The 18,957-nt window shown below is 43.2% G+C and overlaps 1 protein-coding gene across 1 annotated transcript in view; it reads right to left on the bottom strand.

The window, feature by feature from the left end:
- Positions 1-10,752, bottom strand: part of LOC112216390 (ski oncogene) — a 93,490-nt gene extending 82,738 nt beyond the window's left edge. The window contains exon 1 of the mRNA XM_024376361.2: positions 9,146-10,752. Coding sequence (XP_024232129.2) covers positions 9,146-10,051 — 906 coding nt within the window. The 5' untranslated portion in view covers positions 10,052-10,752. The remainder of the gene's footprint in view (positions 1-9,145) is intronic.
- Between the last annotated feature and the right edge of the window lie 8,205 nt (positions 10,753-18,957).

The raw sequence follows: 18,957 nt of genomic DNA, 5'->3' as shown, positions 1-18,957 counted from the left end.
TCTGCGGTTTTGAGGCCGGCTGGACGTACTGCCAAATTCTCTAAAACGACATTGCAGGCGGCTTATGGTAGAGAAATTAACATTAAATTATCTGTCAACAACTCTGTTGGACATTCCTGCAGTCAGCATGCCAGTTGCATACTCCAACAAAAATTGAGACATCTGTGGCATTGTGTTGTGTGACAAAACTGCACATTTTAGAGTGGCCTTTTATTATCCCTAGCACAGGATGCACCTGTGTAATGATCATGCTATTTAATTAGCTTCTTGATATGCCACGTCTGTCAGGTGGATGGATTATCTTGGCAAAGGAGAAATGCTCACTAACAGGGATGTAAACAAATTTGTGCACAAAATGTTAAATAAGCTTTTTGCGCGTCTGGAAAATTTCTGGGAACTTTTATTTCAGCTCATGAAAACATGGGACCAACACTTTACATGTTGTGTTTCTATTTTAGTTTGGTGTATGTGCTTCATTTCTATGCTTCCCATTCATACGTTTCATTTTGGGGTCTTTTGCTTTGGGTTTTGTACACCAGCTTCAAACAGCTGAAAACACAATATCTTAGATGGTACAATGATTCGCGACACAATAATTGCTTGCTTTGTCACATAAACTGAAACTAGGTGAACTATTAGTATTTTAGCAACCAGGAAATGGCGGAGCGATTTCTGCATAGAGCATCTATAAAAGGCTGTGAATTCAAATGGCTGCTGGAGGGGTGGAAATAAAAGGAATCGGTGCATTTAATTTATTCTCCCTCGCTGTTATCGCACTTTTTTGAAGATTTTCCCAGACACCGCAGTCAAGCGTGTCCCCTGTGATCACCTGGTTGCCTCTCGTAATAATGCGTATTGTGATGACGTGTTGACCATGTTGTGAAGCTGTAGGCCTACTGTCTTTGTGGTGCGGCAAATCAATGTGGCAAAATAATTAACATGAGCTTAACTGCTAATTCAAATAAGAAACGTAATTAACTAGCATTTGCATGTCATTCAAGCTAAAAAACAACTAACATCCAACTTGTCAAAGGGATGTTTTCCTGTGATGTTTATCAGTATGAAATCCATGCATTGAGACTGAAAGCACTTTTAGCTTAGCACACTAAGACAACTCTTAGTATAGCGCTAAAATTCAGAGCCATTTATAACAATGTACTGTATATACTGTATACAAATTTAGAACCATATACAGTATCTCTCAACATAAACAGGACATAACATGTCTTTTTGGTCTAATAGCCACTTTCAGATTTTTTACCAGCCAAAATATATATTTTTTCCCGCTATAATTACACCAACAAAACACAAAAAAAATGGATGAGCATGCGTTTGTAATGTCTCTAAAACAATACATGTATTACTGGTAAGAAGTAATGTGGTATATTATTTAATCACATTTTTTGTGAAAAGAGTCTTTTAACCAAAATATCACACATGAGACAAAAATGTTTACCTGCCCCTTTAAAGGCGTAAGGTTACCGTGGTAACGTGACTCGGTTCATTTTGGAGCCTGTGAGATTGAGTCTGACTAGTAGAAGCATTGTCTTCTCTCTTTTTTTATTGAACCTTATTTAACTAGGCATGTCAGTTAAAGAACAAATGGCCAAAACCTAACCCTGACGACGCTGGGCCAACTGTGGGACTTCCAATCACGGCCGGTTGTGATACAGCCTGGAATCGAACCAGGGTGTGTAGTGACGCCTCTAGCATTGAGATACAGTGCCTTAGACTGCTGCACACTCGGGAGATATTCCCTAGCAGTTGAAACTCAAACATAGAAAAACAACCTAGCGTGTGAACAAAACAATGTAAATAGTCAAGAAGCGCGAGATGGAATAGGCTATATAGGATTCCTAGTTCTTTGACTTTGTGAGATTAATTTACCAGCTATGAAACAAAATGGCAGAAATACTTTGAAAACAGCTACTGCAGTATTTAATTGACTATAAATGTGATCATACTTGACTATTTTTATTCACAAATGCGATTGAAATGTCCGCACTGTGGAGACCTGACCACCGCCAACGTGGTTTGTCAAAATACATTTTACACGCCAATGCAAAAATCTAGCCGTATTTGGCAGGTGGTGGGTGTTAATGTTAGGCCCTGCATACTAGAGGTCGACCGATTCATCGGAATGGCCGATTAATTAGGGCCGATTTCAAGTTTTCATAACAATCGTATTTTTGGGCGCATTTTGGGCGTATTTTTGGGCTCTCTCGTTGCACTCCACAAGGGGACTGCCTGTTACGCGAATGCAGTAAGCCAAGGTAAGTTGCTAGCTAGCATTAAACTTATCTTATAAAAAACAATCAATCATAATCACTAGTTAAAAATTAACTACACATGGTTGATGATATTACTAGATATTATCTAGCGTGTCCTGCGTTTCATATAATCTGACTGAGCATACAAGCATACAAGTATCTAAGTATCTGACTGAGCGGTGGTAGGCAGAAGCAGGCGCGTAAATATTCATTCAAACAGCACTTTTGTGCGTTTTGGCAGCAGCTCTTCATTGTGCTTCAAGCATTGCGCTGTTTATGACTTCAAGCCTATCAACTCCTGAGATAAGTCTGGTGTAACCGAAGTGAAATGGCTAGCTAGTTAGCGCGCACTAATAGCGTTTCAAATGTCACTCGCTCTGAGCCTTCTAGTAGTTGTTCCCCTTGCTCTAAATGGGTAATGCTGCTTCGATGGTGGCTGTTGTCGTTGTGTTGCTGGTTCGAGCCCAGGGAGGAGCGAGGAGAGGGACGGAAGCTATACTGTTACACTGGCAATACTAAAGTGCCTATAAGAACATCCAATAGTCAAAGGTTAATGAAATACAAATGGTATAGAGGGAAATAGTCCTATAAATCCTATAATAACTACAACCTAAAACTTCTTACCTGGGAATATTGAAGACTCATGTTAAAAGGAACCACCAGCTTTCATATGTTGTCATGTTCTGAGCAAGGAACTGAAACGTTAGCTTTCTTACATAGCACATATTGCACTTTTACTTTCTTCTCCAACACTTTGTTTTTGCATTATTTAAACCAAATTGAACATGTTTCATTATTTATTTGAGGCTAAATTGATTTTATTGATGTATTATATTAAGTTAAAATAAGTGTTCATTCAGTATTGTTGTAATTGTCATTATTACAAATACATTTTTAAAAATCGGCCGATTAATCGGTGTCTGCTTTTTCGGCCCTCCAATAATCGGTATCGGCGTAGAAAAATCATAATCGGTCGACCTCTAGTACTGTGATAGATACATAGATATACATAGACAGAACTGATATGAGGTCAGACGAGAAGACAGGCATCTCTGTGTCTCTTCTAGTTGTGTAGTGGAGGTGAAGGAGTGATGGTGTCTTCAGCTGCCCTTGACAGGGAAGACACGGCTGTCAATATCCCATTGATCCCTCAGAACCGTCAAGTTGATCTAACAAGGCAGGGCTCACTGTACCCAGACGGCACAGACTAGTCACAGTCTGCCTGTGCAGAGATAGAGATTGGATTGGAGCCGGACTCATTTAGCTAAACCCTAAGTGAATTAGTGGCTTCCTTTCTCTTGGACCATGCTTCTGAAGAATATGATCACTTTCTCTGCCATGCACAGACACAAGCACAGGAATCATTGGATGATTCCTCAGCAATCACAACAACCCTCATGACAATACAAAGCAAAAAAGTCCTTCTTAAATCATTCCACATCATCACCACTACCTCAAAACTACCAGTCCATAGCTGTAATTGAGCTGTATAGAGTATTTTAATTCAGCTGCAGTTGCTGCATTTTCACAACTGTAAAACCCCCTGAAAGCAGTGAAGAGGGATATTCTCTCTGTGGCCATTGATATGCATGGCTACCAGCTGTTGTACTGTCCGCAGCGAGGGTATGGCTCTCTGTCAGAAGGCCTATGCCTTGAATATGAAACAGGACATGGCCTCTATTCACTCAGGAGTTCACTTCCTACCCCCCTCCAACAAGCGACCCCTTCAGCTGGAGGCCAGATATCCCAAGGTGCACTGGGACATTTTTGGGCATTGGAAGGGAAGTTTCAGCCCCTGTGAAATGGGGTCTGGAGCCCAGCCACACTTTGGGAGCAGTACTTTTGAAAACAACGAGGCCCCCAGACCTTGCTAAAGGGCTGACTCTGCAGAGAGAGAGAGAGAGAGAGAGAGAGAGAGAGAGAGAGAGAGAGAGAGAGAGAGAGAGAGAGAGAGAGAGAGAGAGAGAGAGAGGGGGGGGGGGGGCTGCCTGCTGCCTAGCTTGCACTGTACAAAATGGCATCTTTCTTACACTTTCTCCACCCTTTTGAGGCTACAAACTCAGACTAGTTTTAGGGTTCTGACATTTTCAAACTAAATTGCAACTGGAGACGAAAAGCATCCTCATAAACGTCCTTCAGATGACAGATTGAAACATCGAACACACCACCTCCTTCACAGCCTCTCTCCTCAGTTAACAACTCTATGTAACTCTATCTACTCTAACAACTCTATCTAACTGCTCTATGTCTCTAAAAGCCTTCCTCGCCACCCCGGAGTGAGAATGAAACACAGAGGGAAAACAAAAGAGAGAAAGAGAGGTAAGAGCCTGAGCAGTGGAGGATTGATTTAAACAGCGCTGGGCAGGTGTGGGTACATGCTTCTTTCATGCCCATTCGGGAGGGTTGGCTTGTGTTATGGGCTTGTCCCCCCCCTCTCTCAGGGAGTGGCGGGTCTGGAATGCAACGTCTGTCGAAACTCTCTTGCTCCCAGGCTAGACTAAAACTCTCTTGCTCCCAGGCTAGACTAAAACTCTCTTGCTCCCAGGCTAGACTAAAACTCTCTTGCTCCCAGGCTAGACTAAAACTCTCTTGCTCCCAGGCTAGACTAAAACTCTCTTGCTCCCAGGCTAGACTAAAACTCTCTTGCTCCCAGGCTAGACTAAAACTCTCTTGCTCCCAGGCTAGACTAAAACTCTCTTGCTCCCAGGCTAGACTAAAACTCTCTTGCTCCCAGGCTAGACTAAAACTCTCTTGCTCCCAGGCTAGACTAAAACTCTCTTGCTCCCAGCCTAGACTAACTACTAGTCTTGTCTGCTGGCTTCCCCAATGTGGCTTCTGTCAAAACCCCAAACCGTTTCTGAAAGCCCTTCCACACCAGCCAGCTACAGTAAAGGACCAGGCAGAGACAACCATTGACAGCGTTTGTTCAAGTTAGTCTCTGAGTCTGAAGGTTTTTATATTTCCCTTTTCTCAGCTTACACAACCTAAAGCCGGTGCTGCTGCCTCAAAACATGGTCGTTGGTGGAAACCTAAACTGCTTGTGCATAAACCAAGCCCCAACTGGAGGCTGGAAATGTACTCTGTCCCATTCTCTCTCTCTCCCTCTCTCATTCATATCTCCTCCCAACAGATGGAGCGGGTATAAATCACACCGTCTCGAGGTGAAATAAAACCTAGCGAGCTACTAAATCTGCGGCTGCCATCTGTATCAAAACCTCCTGATGTGGAAAGCCACTGATTATGTTTGCAACCCACATGTGTACCAGCCAGAAACTAGCATTGGCATGTTGAACTTAAGAGACTTAGCCACCTGCTCCACACCCTACTGGTAACCTTTGAAACCATTCAATAGTTCCCTGTACTAACTCACTTGCTCATTCACTGTTGTTTGCACTCCCACAGTCGACACCTGCGCTCTCACATCTCAGATTCAAACGGATAATGCACTTTTACTGCAAATTCCAATACAGACTTTTATTGGGGGAAGTATGCTGCAATAAGGAAGGTATGCTGCAAAGAGCTTGTGGTGTGTGTGTGTGTGTGTGTGTGTGTGTGTGTGTGTGTGTGTGTGTGTGTGTGTGTGTGTGTGTGTGTGTGTGTGTGTGTGTGTGTGTGTGTGTGTGTGTGTGTGTGTGTGTGTGTGTGTGTGTGTGTGTGTGTGTGTGTGTGTGTGTGTGTGGGTGTGTGTGTGTGTAATGCACAGACTGCATCTATCAAGCACAGGGCCCATGACCTCATTGAAGCAAAGAGTCTTGGAGAACAGGAAGTCCTTCAAGCTCACTTCCTGTGTCTGACTGTGAGACGGCTGCTAGCTGCATTCACAAACCTCCACAAAACCACCCGTTCCCCTCGCCAACAAAACACAGTAGTGACATGCTCTCGATACGTCGTCAAGCACAAGCCCACTCTGGTCTTTCTCTTCTGTGGAAGACATCTATCTCAAGGTAACACCCCAGGTGAAATGTGTTTCTGAAGGGAGACTTGTAAGGCTACTATAGCGAGAGAAGTTTAGCAATATGATCATAATTCTGCAAATATGATGTCCGTAGCATTGCCTTCACCAAGCCCCTCCTTTAAAAAAAACAGAGGGAAATAAACAAAAATCCTAAATAAAGAGTGGCTTTAAACTAGGCTTGGGAGAGTGAATATATTAACAATTACTAACACACGGGGTCTTTTGAGCCCATATAAAAATAGAAGAGGCCTTTAAATTCCTTTAGGTCTCCCCACTCAAACCTAAATACAGGGGCAAGAGCACGTGCAATGACAAGGCTCTGGCCCTGTTGACACACTGGCAAATAGAAGGGTAAAGGCTGTGCTAGAGAACTGTTGGTAAACACTTCCACTTTGTTTGTATGGCCCACCGAAAAGTCTCCGAACATAATCACCCACTCTCCTTTCACCCTCCTTTCATGCCGAGAGGGGCAACGGAGTAGGTCATTGGGGGGAAGGGAAGAAGTGTGTGTGTGTGTGTGTGTGTGTGTATGTGTGTGTGTGTGAATGCTCTCCTTTGTTGGGATCATATTATGTTTCCACCACAATACTCCTATCCCTGCTTCATCAACTCTATTCATGTGTAACAGTTCATGCAAATGGCCATGCTTGCCTTTCATTTGTGGAGGGGGCCCTTTTATCAGTCTTAGTTGGAGGAAGAGTAGAGGAGGGGGCTCTTTTATCTGTCTTAGTTGGAGGAAGAGTGGAGGAGGGGGCTCTTTTATCTGTCTTAGTTGGAGGAAGAGTGGAGGAGGGGGCTCTTTTATCAGTCTTAGTTGGAGGAAAAGTGGAGGAGGGGGCTCTTTTATCAGTCTTAGTTGGAGGAAGAGTGGAGGAGGGGGCTCTTTTATCAGTCTTAGTTGGAGGAAGAGTGGAGGAGTGGAGGGGGCTCTTTTATCAGTCTTAGTTGGAGGAAGAGTGGAGGAGGGGGCTCTTTTATCAGTCTTAGTTGGAGGAAGAGTGGAGGAGGGGGCTCTTTTATCAGTCTTAGTTGGAGGAAGAGTGGAGGAGGGGCTCTTTTATCAGTCTTAGTTGGAGGAAGAGTGGAGGAGGGGGCTCTTTTATCAGTCTTAGTTGGAGGAAGAGTGGAGGGGGGGACTGATCCCCCTCTGCTTGCCTGCCTGCCCCCCAAAGCACAGACCTAATCCCCCATAGGATTTAGATTCAGGGCCCTCTGTCTGCTGTATTAGCAGCGCTAGGCTATAGCCTAGCCACCAATGTAAAAGTCAGGGTTAGGCCACCAGAGGCCCCCATGCTGTTCATAAAGCTCAATTACCCTCAACAAAGTTAGCTTGGGTGGCATACAGGAGAGGCCACACTGAGCCCCTTTTGCAGGTTTGATCAACTCCCCTCCACATCATTTAGGGCTCATCTGATGGCCTGCCATGGAAGCGCTGTGGGAATCCACCAGAGAAGTCATGGCTAGCAGACAGTGCTGCATATGTATATCGATCAGCCCCCCCCCCCCCCCCCCCCACTCATTAGAATATAACTGCTCTGAAATTTCAAGAAACACCGCATTTGGAGATTTTAAAAAATTGGTAATATTTGATATTTTCCTGTTCAAATCAAATCAAATGTATTTGTACATCAGCTGATATCTCAAAGTGCTGTACAGAAACCTAGAGAGGAACCAGGCTATGAGGGGTGGCCAGTCCTCTTCTGGCTGTGCCGGGTGGAGATTATAACAGAACATGGCCAAGATGTTCAAATGTTCATAAATGACCAGCAGGGTCAAATAATAATAATCACAGTAGTTGTCGAGGGTGCAGCAAGTCAGCACCTCAGGAGTAAATGTCAGTTGGCTTTTCATAGCCGATCATTAAGAGTATCTCTACCGCTCCTGCTGTCTCTAGACGGTTGAAAACAGCAGGTCTGGGACAGGTAGCACGTCCAGTGAACAGGACAGGGTTCCATAGCCGCAGGCTGTTGCACAGGACTGTTCTTTATCTGATACCACTAGCATATAGCAGGCTAACCCATTGCCACAAACACAGACATGAAAAGGGTAGTAGTAGCCTACTGGTTATTCAGTTGAAAAAGTAGATGTCTGCTACTGTAATGGCCTGTCGAGGCAGACAACTGACATATATCCGTGCTCTAATAAATCCAGCCGCACCAACCACCCTCATGGGAGCTCCACGCCACTACGCACGAATGAACCCCTCGTTAATGACACAGTGACACATCCACCTTGAAGGACCTGTTTCTCAAACACAGCCAGTAAGCCACAATACACAGCAAAGTGCGGAATGAGCGAGCGGCAGCCCACACCGTGAGACCTGGGGGGATGTGTGCAGACCTGGGGGAGAGGGATGCGTGCAGGACAGAGGGGAGTTTAAACTATACACCTACAAACAGTGTTTTGCAACTTTAGAAATTATTACATAATTTCCTCGACCTTATACATCACATGGGTTTCGATAGTTGTTGTAACACCATTATTGGGCCATTTGTTGGTAAATGGGATTATATTTACAGTTAGGCCAATATAATTGAGCCGTTGACACCCGCAGAAGTGTTTCACAGGCACATAATAGTTGTATTGCCACCAGAGCCGTTTAGCTGTTCTTGGTGGACAATTAGTAACAATATGTGGACAGTAACCCAATCTTGGAAGGCAGCCTGCATCCAGTGCATGTACTGCAGACTCATGTATCCGACCCATAAATTCGTGGTGCACAGTCACAAATCTGTTCTCGAGATACGAATCTTTGACTCTTAGTCCGAGATAACAGTGTATTTGCAAGAAGAAAAAACAAAGAGAAAAAACGTTAAATACAGAGTACATGTTTTTGTGACAGCAGTGTAACAACATTCGTATAATGTAACAACACTTGCAACACTGTGTAACGACATTGTAACAAACTAGTTCAACTCACCCTGGATGCTTTCCTCTTATATTTGTTGGCGAAATCAAATTTCTCTTTAATCTCGTCCAAATGCTGCTCCAGGCGCGCCTTCTCCTCTTTCCCTGTGTAATCCTGGTCCAAGAGGATGTATGCCCTCCAGTTGGCGGAGTCGAAGCCCCAGTGGCAAGTCCTGTTTTCCAACGATTTGTGACTGTGCACCACGAACTTATGGGTCGGGTACATGAGTCTGCAGTACATGCACTGGATGCAGGCTGCGTTGGGGCTGGTGTACAGCTCCGGGACGAAGAGACCCTTGCACTTTCCGAAACACTCGTGGTATATTTTGAGGCTTTTCTCCGTGAACTCCAGCTCCAGTGAGCCCGTGAACTCTTTCTTGCAGTGCGGCGGGTAGGTGCCTCCGTAAATCAGGGCATTGCACAGGCGCTCCGCATCCGTTTTGGTGATGAGTCCGCAGGAAGGCGCCGAGAAGGGGAGAATTCCCATGACTTTGAGGATCTCCAGCTGTTCTGCCGTGCACCTGGAGCAGTAGATGTGGAGGTCGTCGCACACCGAGTTGATCTGTTGAAGGGAGAAATCCCGCAGTACGGTGTTGAGGATCTGCGGCAGGCACAGCCGTTTCTCGCCGCCGACCACGAAACAGGAGACAGTCTCGGTCTCCAGGACCGTCTCGCACCTCTCAGTGGAGCGGTCGGAGGGGATGAAGAGTGGTCCCGGCATCACTGTCGGCGGCTGCATTGGAAGATGCAGCACGGGCTCGGGCTCTTTCCCATCCTTCTTGAACAGGAGGTCATGTGGCCATCGAGCAGAAAACGCCGCCGGTCCGCCGAGGGAGATCATAGAACTCAGATGAAACTGCTTGAGAGTTTGTTGCAGTCCTGGGTGAGGTTGGAAGCTTTGTCGAGTTACAGTCTCCATGTTTTCACTACGACTTTGAAAGCGAGAGTTCCTTTCAACTGGGGCAAACTAAAACAATTGAAAGCCACGATAGGTTCCGGTTCCTTGTAAATCCAAGGTCTCCGAGAATTAGCCAAGTGCAGAAAGCGCTTCATCAAACATCCACAAAAAAGTCCCGAGCAGTGAGTTTCCAATTCCGTTGACAAGCCTACTAAGCGAATGGTGACACGGGCGAGTCTTCCCCTGCAGTACACTCCTGACAGTCCATATCTAAAACGCGTCCCTCTGAAACTCCTCCAAAAATGAATAATGCTTTTGAAGTTTCAGAAAAAGTATCGACCGATAAAGCAAAGCCTTCTCCCTCTATGTATCTGGTATAAAACACAGTAATAACCCGCGTGGAACCTCCTTTAAACTGTGGAATACTGCAGTATAGCCGCACGCATACACTCCGTCTGCCCCTGCTGTTCGATATGCCTGTGTACTGGAGATGGCTAGTCTGTGAGCTGGGTTGCGCTTGCTCACTCACTCGCCCCTCTCTCTCCCTCGCAGCCCCTATCTGTGTTTGTGTGTGTCTGGCTCAGTCATTGAATCCCAGCCAAAAATGTGACTGACTCCGCAGGCTGGCTCTTCCAGGAACAAGTCGTCACTCCCCCACTTTTCCTAGCAGCCTTGTAAAGTCGGAAAAAACGCAAGGCTTAAGCGTGAATCAATTGGTTCACAGCTAAGAACGGCTGTAACCCACTGAGGTGTAATAAGAACGCTGTAACCGAAAGAGGATGGGTGGAGTTTGCAACAGACAGTCAAATTGTAACTTTGAGGGGAAATGCAAATTGTACGCCTGACTGCGGTTTATTTATTGAAGGTCATTTTTTCAGGCTGGTTTAAACTGTTAATGCGTAAACTAGGGGAGAAAAATCGATATCAGGGTCACATATTTTCAAGGCATAGCAACATAGGACTAATAATTATTATTAATGAAATATCTGTAATAATTACAATAATCATTATTATTATTATGTCTTGTATTTATTATTATTATGTGCATGCATGCATGCACCATTCCAATTCCATTCATTTTACGCATAGGCCCACCTATTTTATGCATAGGCCCACCTATTTTACGCATAGGCCCACCTATTTTATGCATAGGCCCACCTATTTTACACATAGGCCCACCTATTTTATGCATAGGCCTACCTATTTTATGCATAGGCCCACCTATTTTATGCATAGGCCCACCTATTTTACGCATAGGCCCACCTATTTTATGCATAGGCCCACCTATTTTATGCATAGGCCCACCTATTTTACGCATAGGCCCACCTATTTTATGCATAGGCCCACCTATTTTACGCATAGGCCCACCTATTTTATGCATAGGCCCACCTATTTTACGCATAGGCCCTCTATTTTACGCATAGGCCCACCTATTTTACGCATAGGCCCACCTATTTTACGCATAGGCCCACCTATTTTACGCATAGGCCCACCTATTTTACGCATGGGCCCACCTATTTTACGCATAGGCCCACCTATTTTACGCATAGGCCCACCTATTTTACGCATAGGCCCACCTATTTTACGCATAGGCCCACCTATTTTACGCATAGGCCCACCTATTTTACGCATAGGCCCACCTATTTTACGCATAGGCCCACCTATTTTACGCATAGGCATAAAGTGACAGCTATAGTTGTGCCAATTAATTGCACAAGCACGGCTATACTTCACGAGCTGTCCTACAGTAGTAGCGCAGTCTATGAAATGAAACAATTATGTTTGAGTCACTTTCCTCCGGGGTTTTGAGTATTAATTATAATGTGCAACATCGAGGGCATGAGATGAAATACGCACACTTCAAACTTATGAACAATTGAGCAGTGCAGTGGGTGTTAGGTTACGATCAAGTCCAGCTAATCATTCCTATTGTGGTGAAAATAATTGGAAAAAGTGAACAAATTGCAAACTGAATTTGCACTGTGCATTTAAAATGTACATTGTTACTGGTCTGTAATTAACTTTGTCAATTTGGCTATTTCTTCCATGAATGTAATTGAATGACTAATACAGCCTAATACATTTGTGGAGAATAGACTAATACAGCCTGATACATTTGTGGAGAATATAGTTCTACCTTTTTATTACAGGTCTTCATGGTCCCCCCACATAATAATACATAACATATAAATGATATAAGCCTTCAACAGATTCATAAAACAAACTGTATGCCAGTCTACACCAGGCATTGCAATTGTGTTCATTTGGTCAGCTCTGTTGTTGTTTGCTGTTATCTCCAATCAGAGGCGTCATGCGGATAGGTGGGATTTGTCCTGTTAAAAAAAATACTGCTAGCCACCTAGCAATTTTATGAAATTGCCTATAGCTAGCCCAGATAGGTTCCCAACCTCATTACTAGCTACCAAGAAGCCATGTCAGCCTATAAGGGAAAGGAGGGTACCTAGTCAGTTGTACAACGGAATGCTTTCAACTGAAATGTGTCTTCCGCATTTAACCCAACTCCTCTTAATCAAGTTAGAGTAGCTAGCTTGTGTATTTTAGCTGGCGTGCCTGCTGACATTGGTTGGTAAACTTTAGAAAAGAAAGAAAAAGCCAAATGTACTGATTAAGACTCACATTCCTTTAAATCTTTTACCCAGTTTTAGCAGAGATGCAGAGAAGCATATTTAGGTTATTTAAAAAATAAACCCCAGTCAGGAGGATACACACAGCTCAAGAGGTATGCTTAGATATTGTTTTTACATAGAAATAAGCGTAATGATTATGGCTCTAGATTGCAGGAAAAATGCTAAATTCTCCAACTTACAGTCGGGGTCCTATCCCCCCTCCGGACCACCCCACTGTCATCCTATTGTACTTTGTGCCCCCTAAAATGTTTGGGGTACATGACACCCCTGTCTCCAATGTTCCCGAGTGGCGCAGCGGTCTAAGGCACTGCATCTCAGTGATAGAGTCATTACAGTCACGACAGACCCTGGTTCGATTCCAGGCTGTATCACAACCGGCCGTGATTGGGAGTCTCATAGGGCGGTGCACAATTGGCTCCAGTGTTGTCCGGGTTAGGATTTGGCCGGTGTATTTGCCTTGTTAGATAAATACAAATAAAATAAAACACTTGCTGTGATGTGAGCCAAGAATGAAAGATGAGGCTATTGTTTGCTGTTACTGTAGCTCCCCCTAGCCACGAGGCAATGTAAATGCAATTGTAGAGATGCTCCCTCATCAATTATGGCAAACATTAGTACTGCAGATATTAATTTAATCAATATATTTACATGACATATAGAAAATGCAATCATGCATCCATGTTAATGTGATGGATCTTCTGACCCATAGACCAATGACCAATCTGTTATAAGGAGTTTATACACTGGTCATAAGCTACCCTCTAGATAGGCAATCCAAGTGCTAAAGAAGTCTACACCAACAATCTCAACCGTTTTCCACAATGGATCAGTCCAATCCTGTTTAAAACAAATTACAATTATGACAATGTTTGAATGCAGCCTTGCACAAATTAAGTTTCATTCTACAAGATAGACTTTGAACCATCAATTTTTTAAAAACTTTTATTTAACTAGGCAAGTTAGTTAAGAACATATTCTTATTTTCAATGACAGCCTAGGAACAGTGGGTTAACTGCCTGTTCAGGGGCAGAACAACAGATTTGTACCTTGTCAGCTCAGGGGTTTGAACTTGCAACCTTCCGGTTACTAGTCCAACACTCTAACCACTAGGCTACCCTTCCACATCCATGACACATTTGGGTTGAGAGATGGGTCTTTTTTCGAGCCTGGTCCCAGATCTGTTGGTGCGCTATCATGTCAACTCATTGCAATGCCAAACATGACAAGGAGTATCAAGGAGTGGAATGATAACACAGGCTAGTCATTCCACTTTCCTCAAAAAATCCATCCAGAGTAGCCCACTGGTCAGCGGAGGGGGTTACCAGATCTGGAGCTATGGTGGCAAGCTATATCCCACATGGCTGAAGGATAAGGGACCTTTGTAATGAGCCAGGTGTGACCTGGGGCTTTATCTATTTGGCAACGTGCCCATCGTATTGCTCGGGTTTGGGAACCACAGGGCAGGAGTCTACTGAACACTGGTATCTAGTCTACTGAACACTGGTATCTAGTCTCCTGAACACTGGTATCGAGTCTACTGAACACTGGTATCTAGTCTACTGAACACTGGTATCTAGTCTCCTGAACACTGGTATCTAGTCTACTGAACACTGGTATCTAGTCTACTGAACACTGGTATCTAGTCTACTGAACACTGGTATCTAGTCTCCTGAACACTGGTATCTAGTATACTGAACACTGGTATCTAGTATACTGAACACTGGTATCTAGTCTACTGAACATTGGTATCTAGTCTACTGAACACTGGTATCTAGTATACTGAACACTGGTATCTAGTCTCCTGAACACTGGTATCTACTCTACTGAACACTGGTATCTAGTATACAGAACACTGGTATCGAGTCTACTGAACACTGGTATCTAGTCTACTGAACACTGGTATATAGTATACTGAACACTGGTATCTAGTCTACTGAACACTGGTATCTAGTATACTGAACACTGGTATCTAGTCTACTGAACACTGGTATCTAGTCTACTGAACACTGGTATCTAGTATACTGAACACTGGTATCTAGTCTACTGAACACTGGTATCTAGTATACTGAACACTGGTATCTAGTATACTGAACACTGGTATCTAGTATACTGAACACTGGTATCTAGTATACTGAAAACTGGTATCTAGTCTCCTGAAAACTGGTATCTAGTCTACTGAACACTGGTATCTAGTATACTGAACACTGGTATCTAGTCTACTGAACACTGGTATCTAGTCTACTGAACACTGGTATCTAGTCTACTGAACACTGGTATCTAGTCTACTGAACACTGGTATCTAGTATACTGACGACTGGTATATAGTCTACTGAACACTGGTATCTAGTCTACTGAACACTGGTATCTAGTCTACTGAACACTAGTATCTAGTCTACTGAACACTGGTATCTAGTCTACTGAACACTGGTATCTAGTCTACTGAACACTGGTATCTAGTATACTGACGACTGGTATCTAGTCTACTGAACACTGGTATCTAGTCTACTGAAATCTGGTATCTAGTCTACTGAACACTGGTATCTAGTCTACTGAACACTGGTATCTAGTCTACTGAACACTGGTATCTAGTCTACTGACGACTGGTATCTAGTCTACTGAACACTGGTATCTAGTCTACTGAACACTGGTATCTAGTATACTGATGACTGGTATCTAGTATACTGACGACTGGTATCTAGACTACCGTTACACTGGTATCTAGTCTACTGAACACTGGTATCTAGTCTACTGAACACTGGTATCTAGTATACTGATGACTGGTATCTAGTATACTGACGACTGGTATCTAGTCTACCGTTACACTGGTATCTAGTATACTGAACACTGGTATCTAGTCTCCTGAACACTGGTATCTAGTCTACTGAACACTGGTATCTAGTATACTGAACACTAGTATCTAGTCTACTGAACACTGGTATCTAGTCTACTGAACACTGGTATCTAGTCTCCTGAACACTGGTATCTAGTATACTGAACACTGGTATCTAGTATACTGAACACTGGTATCTAGTCTACTGAACACTGGTATCTAGTCTACTGAACACTGGTATCTAGTATACTGAACACTGGTATCTAGTCTCCTGAACACTGGTATCTAGTCTACTGAACACTGGTATCTAGTATACTGAGCACTGGTATCTAGTCTACTGAACACTGGTATCTAGTCTACTGAACACTGGTATCTAGTATACTGAACACTGGTATCTAGTATACTGAACACTGGTATCTAGTATACTGAACACTGGTATCTAGTATACTGAAAACTGGTATCTAGTCTCCTGAAAACTGGTATCTAGTCTACTGAACACTGGTATCTAGTATACTGAACACTGGTATCTAGTCTACTGAACACTGGTATCTAGTCTCCTGAACACTGGTATCTAGTCTACTGAACACTGGTATCTAGTATACTGACGACTGGTATCTAGTCTACTGAACACTGGTATCTAGTCTACTGAACACTGGTATCTAGTCTACTGAACACTAGTATCTAGTCTACTGAACACTGGTATCTAGTCTACTGAACACTGGTATCTAGTCTACTGAACACTGGTATCTAGTCTACTGAACACTGGTATCTAGTATACTGACGACTGGTATCTAGTCTACTGAACACTGGTATCTAGTCTACTGAAATCTGGTATCTAGTCTACTGAACACTGGTATCTAGTCTACTGAACACTGGTATCTAGTCTACTGAACACTGGTATCTAGTCTACTGAACACTGGTATCTAGTCTACTGAACACTGGTATCTAGTATACTGATGACTGGTATCTAGTATACTGACGACTGGTATCTAGACTACCGTTACACTGGTATCTAGTATACTGAACACTGGTATCTAGTCTCCTGAACACTGGTATCTAGTCTACTGAACACTGGTATCTAGTCTACTGAACACTGGTATCTAGTATACTGACGACTGGTATCTAGTATACTGACGACTGGTATCTAGTCTACCGTTACACTGGTATCTAGTATACTGAACACTGGTATCTAGTCTCCTGAACACTGGTATCTAGTATACTGAACACTAGTATCTAGTCTACTGAACACTGGTATCTAGTCTACTGAACACTGGTATCTAGTCTCCTGAACACTGGTATCTAGTATACTGAACACTGGTATCTAGTATACTGAACACTGGTATCTAGTCTACTGAACACTGGTATCTAGTCTACTGAACACTGGTATCTAGTATACTGAACACTGGTATCTAGTCTCCTGAACACTGGTATCTAGTCTACTGAACACTGGTATCTAGTATACTGAGCACTGGTATCTAGTCTACTGAACACTGGTATCTAGTCTACTGAACACTGGTATCTAGTATACTGAACACTGGTATCTAGTATACTGAACACTGGTATCTAGTATACTGAACACTGGTATCTAGTATACTGAAAACTGGTATCTAGTCTCCTGAAAACTGGTATCTAGTATACTGAACACTGGTATCTAGTATACTGAACACTGGTATCTAGTCTACTGAACACTGGTATCTAGTCTACTGAACACTGGTATCTAGTCTACTGAACACTGGTATCTAGTATACTGACGACTGGTATCTAGTCTACTGAACACTGGTATCTAGTCTACTGAACACTGGTATCTAGTCTACTGAACACTAGTATCTAGTCTACTGAACACTGGTATCTAGTCTACTGAACACTGGTACCTAGTCTACTGAACACTGGTACCTAGTCTACTGAACACTGGTATCTAGTATACTGACGGCTGGTATCTAGTCTACTGAACACTGGTATCTAGTCTACTGAAATCTGGTATCTAGTGTACTGAACACTGGTATCTAGTCTACTGAACACTGGTATCTAGTCTACTGAACACTGGTATCTAGTCTACTGAACACTGGTATCTAGTATACTGATGACTGGTATCTAGTATACTGACGACTGGTATCTAGTCTACCGTTACACTGGTATCTAGTATACTGAACACTGGTATCTAGTCTCCTGAACACTGGTATCTAGTCTACTGAACACTGGTATCTAGTCTACTGAACACTGGTATCTAGTATACTGATGACTGGTATCTAGTATACTGACAACTGGTATCTAGTCTACCGTTACACTGGTATCTAGTATACTGAACACTGGTATCTAGTCTCCTGAACACTGGTATCTAGTATACTGACGACTGGTATCTAGTCTACTGAACACTGGTATCTAGTCTCCTGAACACTGGTATCTAGTCTACTGAACACTGGTATCTAGTATACTGACGACTGGTATCTAGTCTACTGAACACTGGTATCTAGTATACTGACGACTGGTATCTAGTCTACCGTTACACTGGTATCTAGTCTCCTGAACACTGGTATCTAGTCTCCTGAACACTGGTATCTAGTTTACTGATGACTGGTATCTAGTCTACTGTTACACTGGTATCTAGTCTCCTGAACACTGGTATCTAGTATACTGATGACTGGTATCTAGTCTACTGTTACACTGGTATCTAGTCTCCTGTTACACTGGTATCTAGTCTACTGTTACACTGGTATCTAGTCTACTGACGACTGGTATCTAGTCTACTGTTACACTGGTATCTAGTCTCCTGTTACACTGGTATCTAGTCTACTGTTACACTGGTATCTAGTCTACTGTTACACTGGTATCTAGTCTACTGAACACTGGTATCTAGTCTACTGACGACTGGTATCTAGTCTACTGTTACAATGATATTTAGTCTAATGACGACTGGTATCTAGCCTACTGACGACTGGTATCTAGTCTACTGTTACAATGATATCTAGTCTAATGATGACTGGTATCTAGCCTACTGTTACACTGGTATCTAGTCTACTGTTACACTGGTATCTAGTCTACTGAACACTGGTATCTAGTCTACTGTTACACTGGTATCTAGTCTACTGTTACACTGGTATCTAGTATACTGACGACTGGTATCTAGTCTACTGTTACACTGGTATCTAGTCTACTGTTACACTGGTATCTAGTCTACTGAACACTGGTATCTAGTTGACTGTTACACTGGTATCTAGTTTACTGTTACACTGGTATCTAGTATATTGAACACTGGTCTCTAGTCTGCTGAACACTGGTATCTTCTCTACTGAACACTGGTATCTAGTTTACTGAAAACTAGTATCTAATCTACTGTTACACTCACGTCTAGTCTACTGAACACTGGTATCTAGTCTACTGAACACTGGTATCTTCTCTACTGAACACTGGTATCTAGTTTACTGAAAACTAGTATCTAATCTACTGTTACA

The sequence above is a fragment of the Oncorhynchus tshawytscha genome, linkage group LG16 (assembly GCF_018296145.1).
Source record: "Oncorhynchus tshawytscha isolate Ot180627B linkage group LG16, Otsh_v2.0, whole genome shotgun sequence".
In the NCBI taxonomy this organism is placed as follows: domain Eukaryota; kingdom Metazoa; phylum Chordata; class Actinopteri; order Salmoniformes; family Salmonidae; genus Oncorhynchus; species Oncorhynchus tshawytscha.
This window is presented reverse-complemented; position numbering and strand designations above follow the sequence as displayed.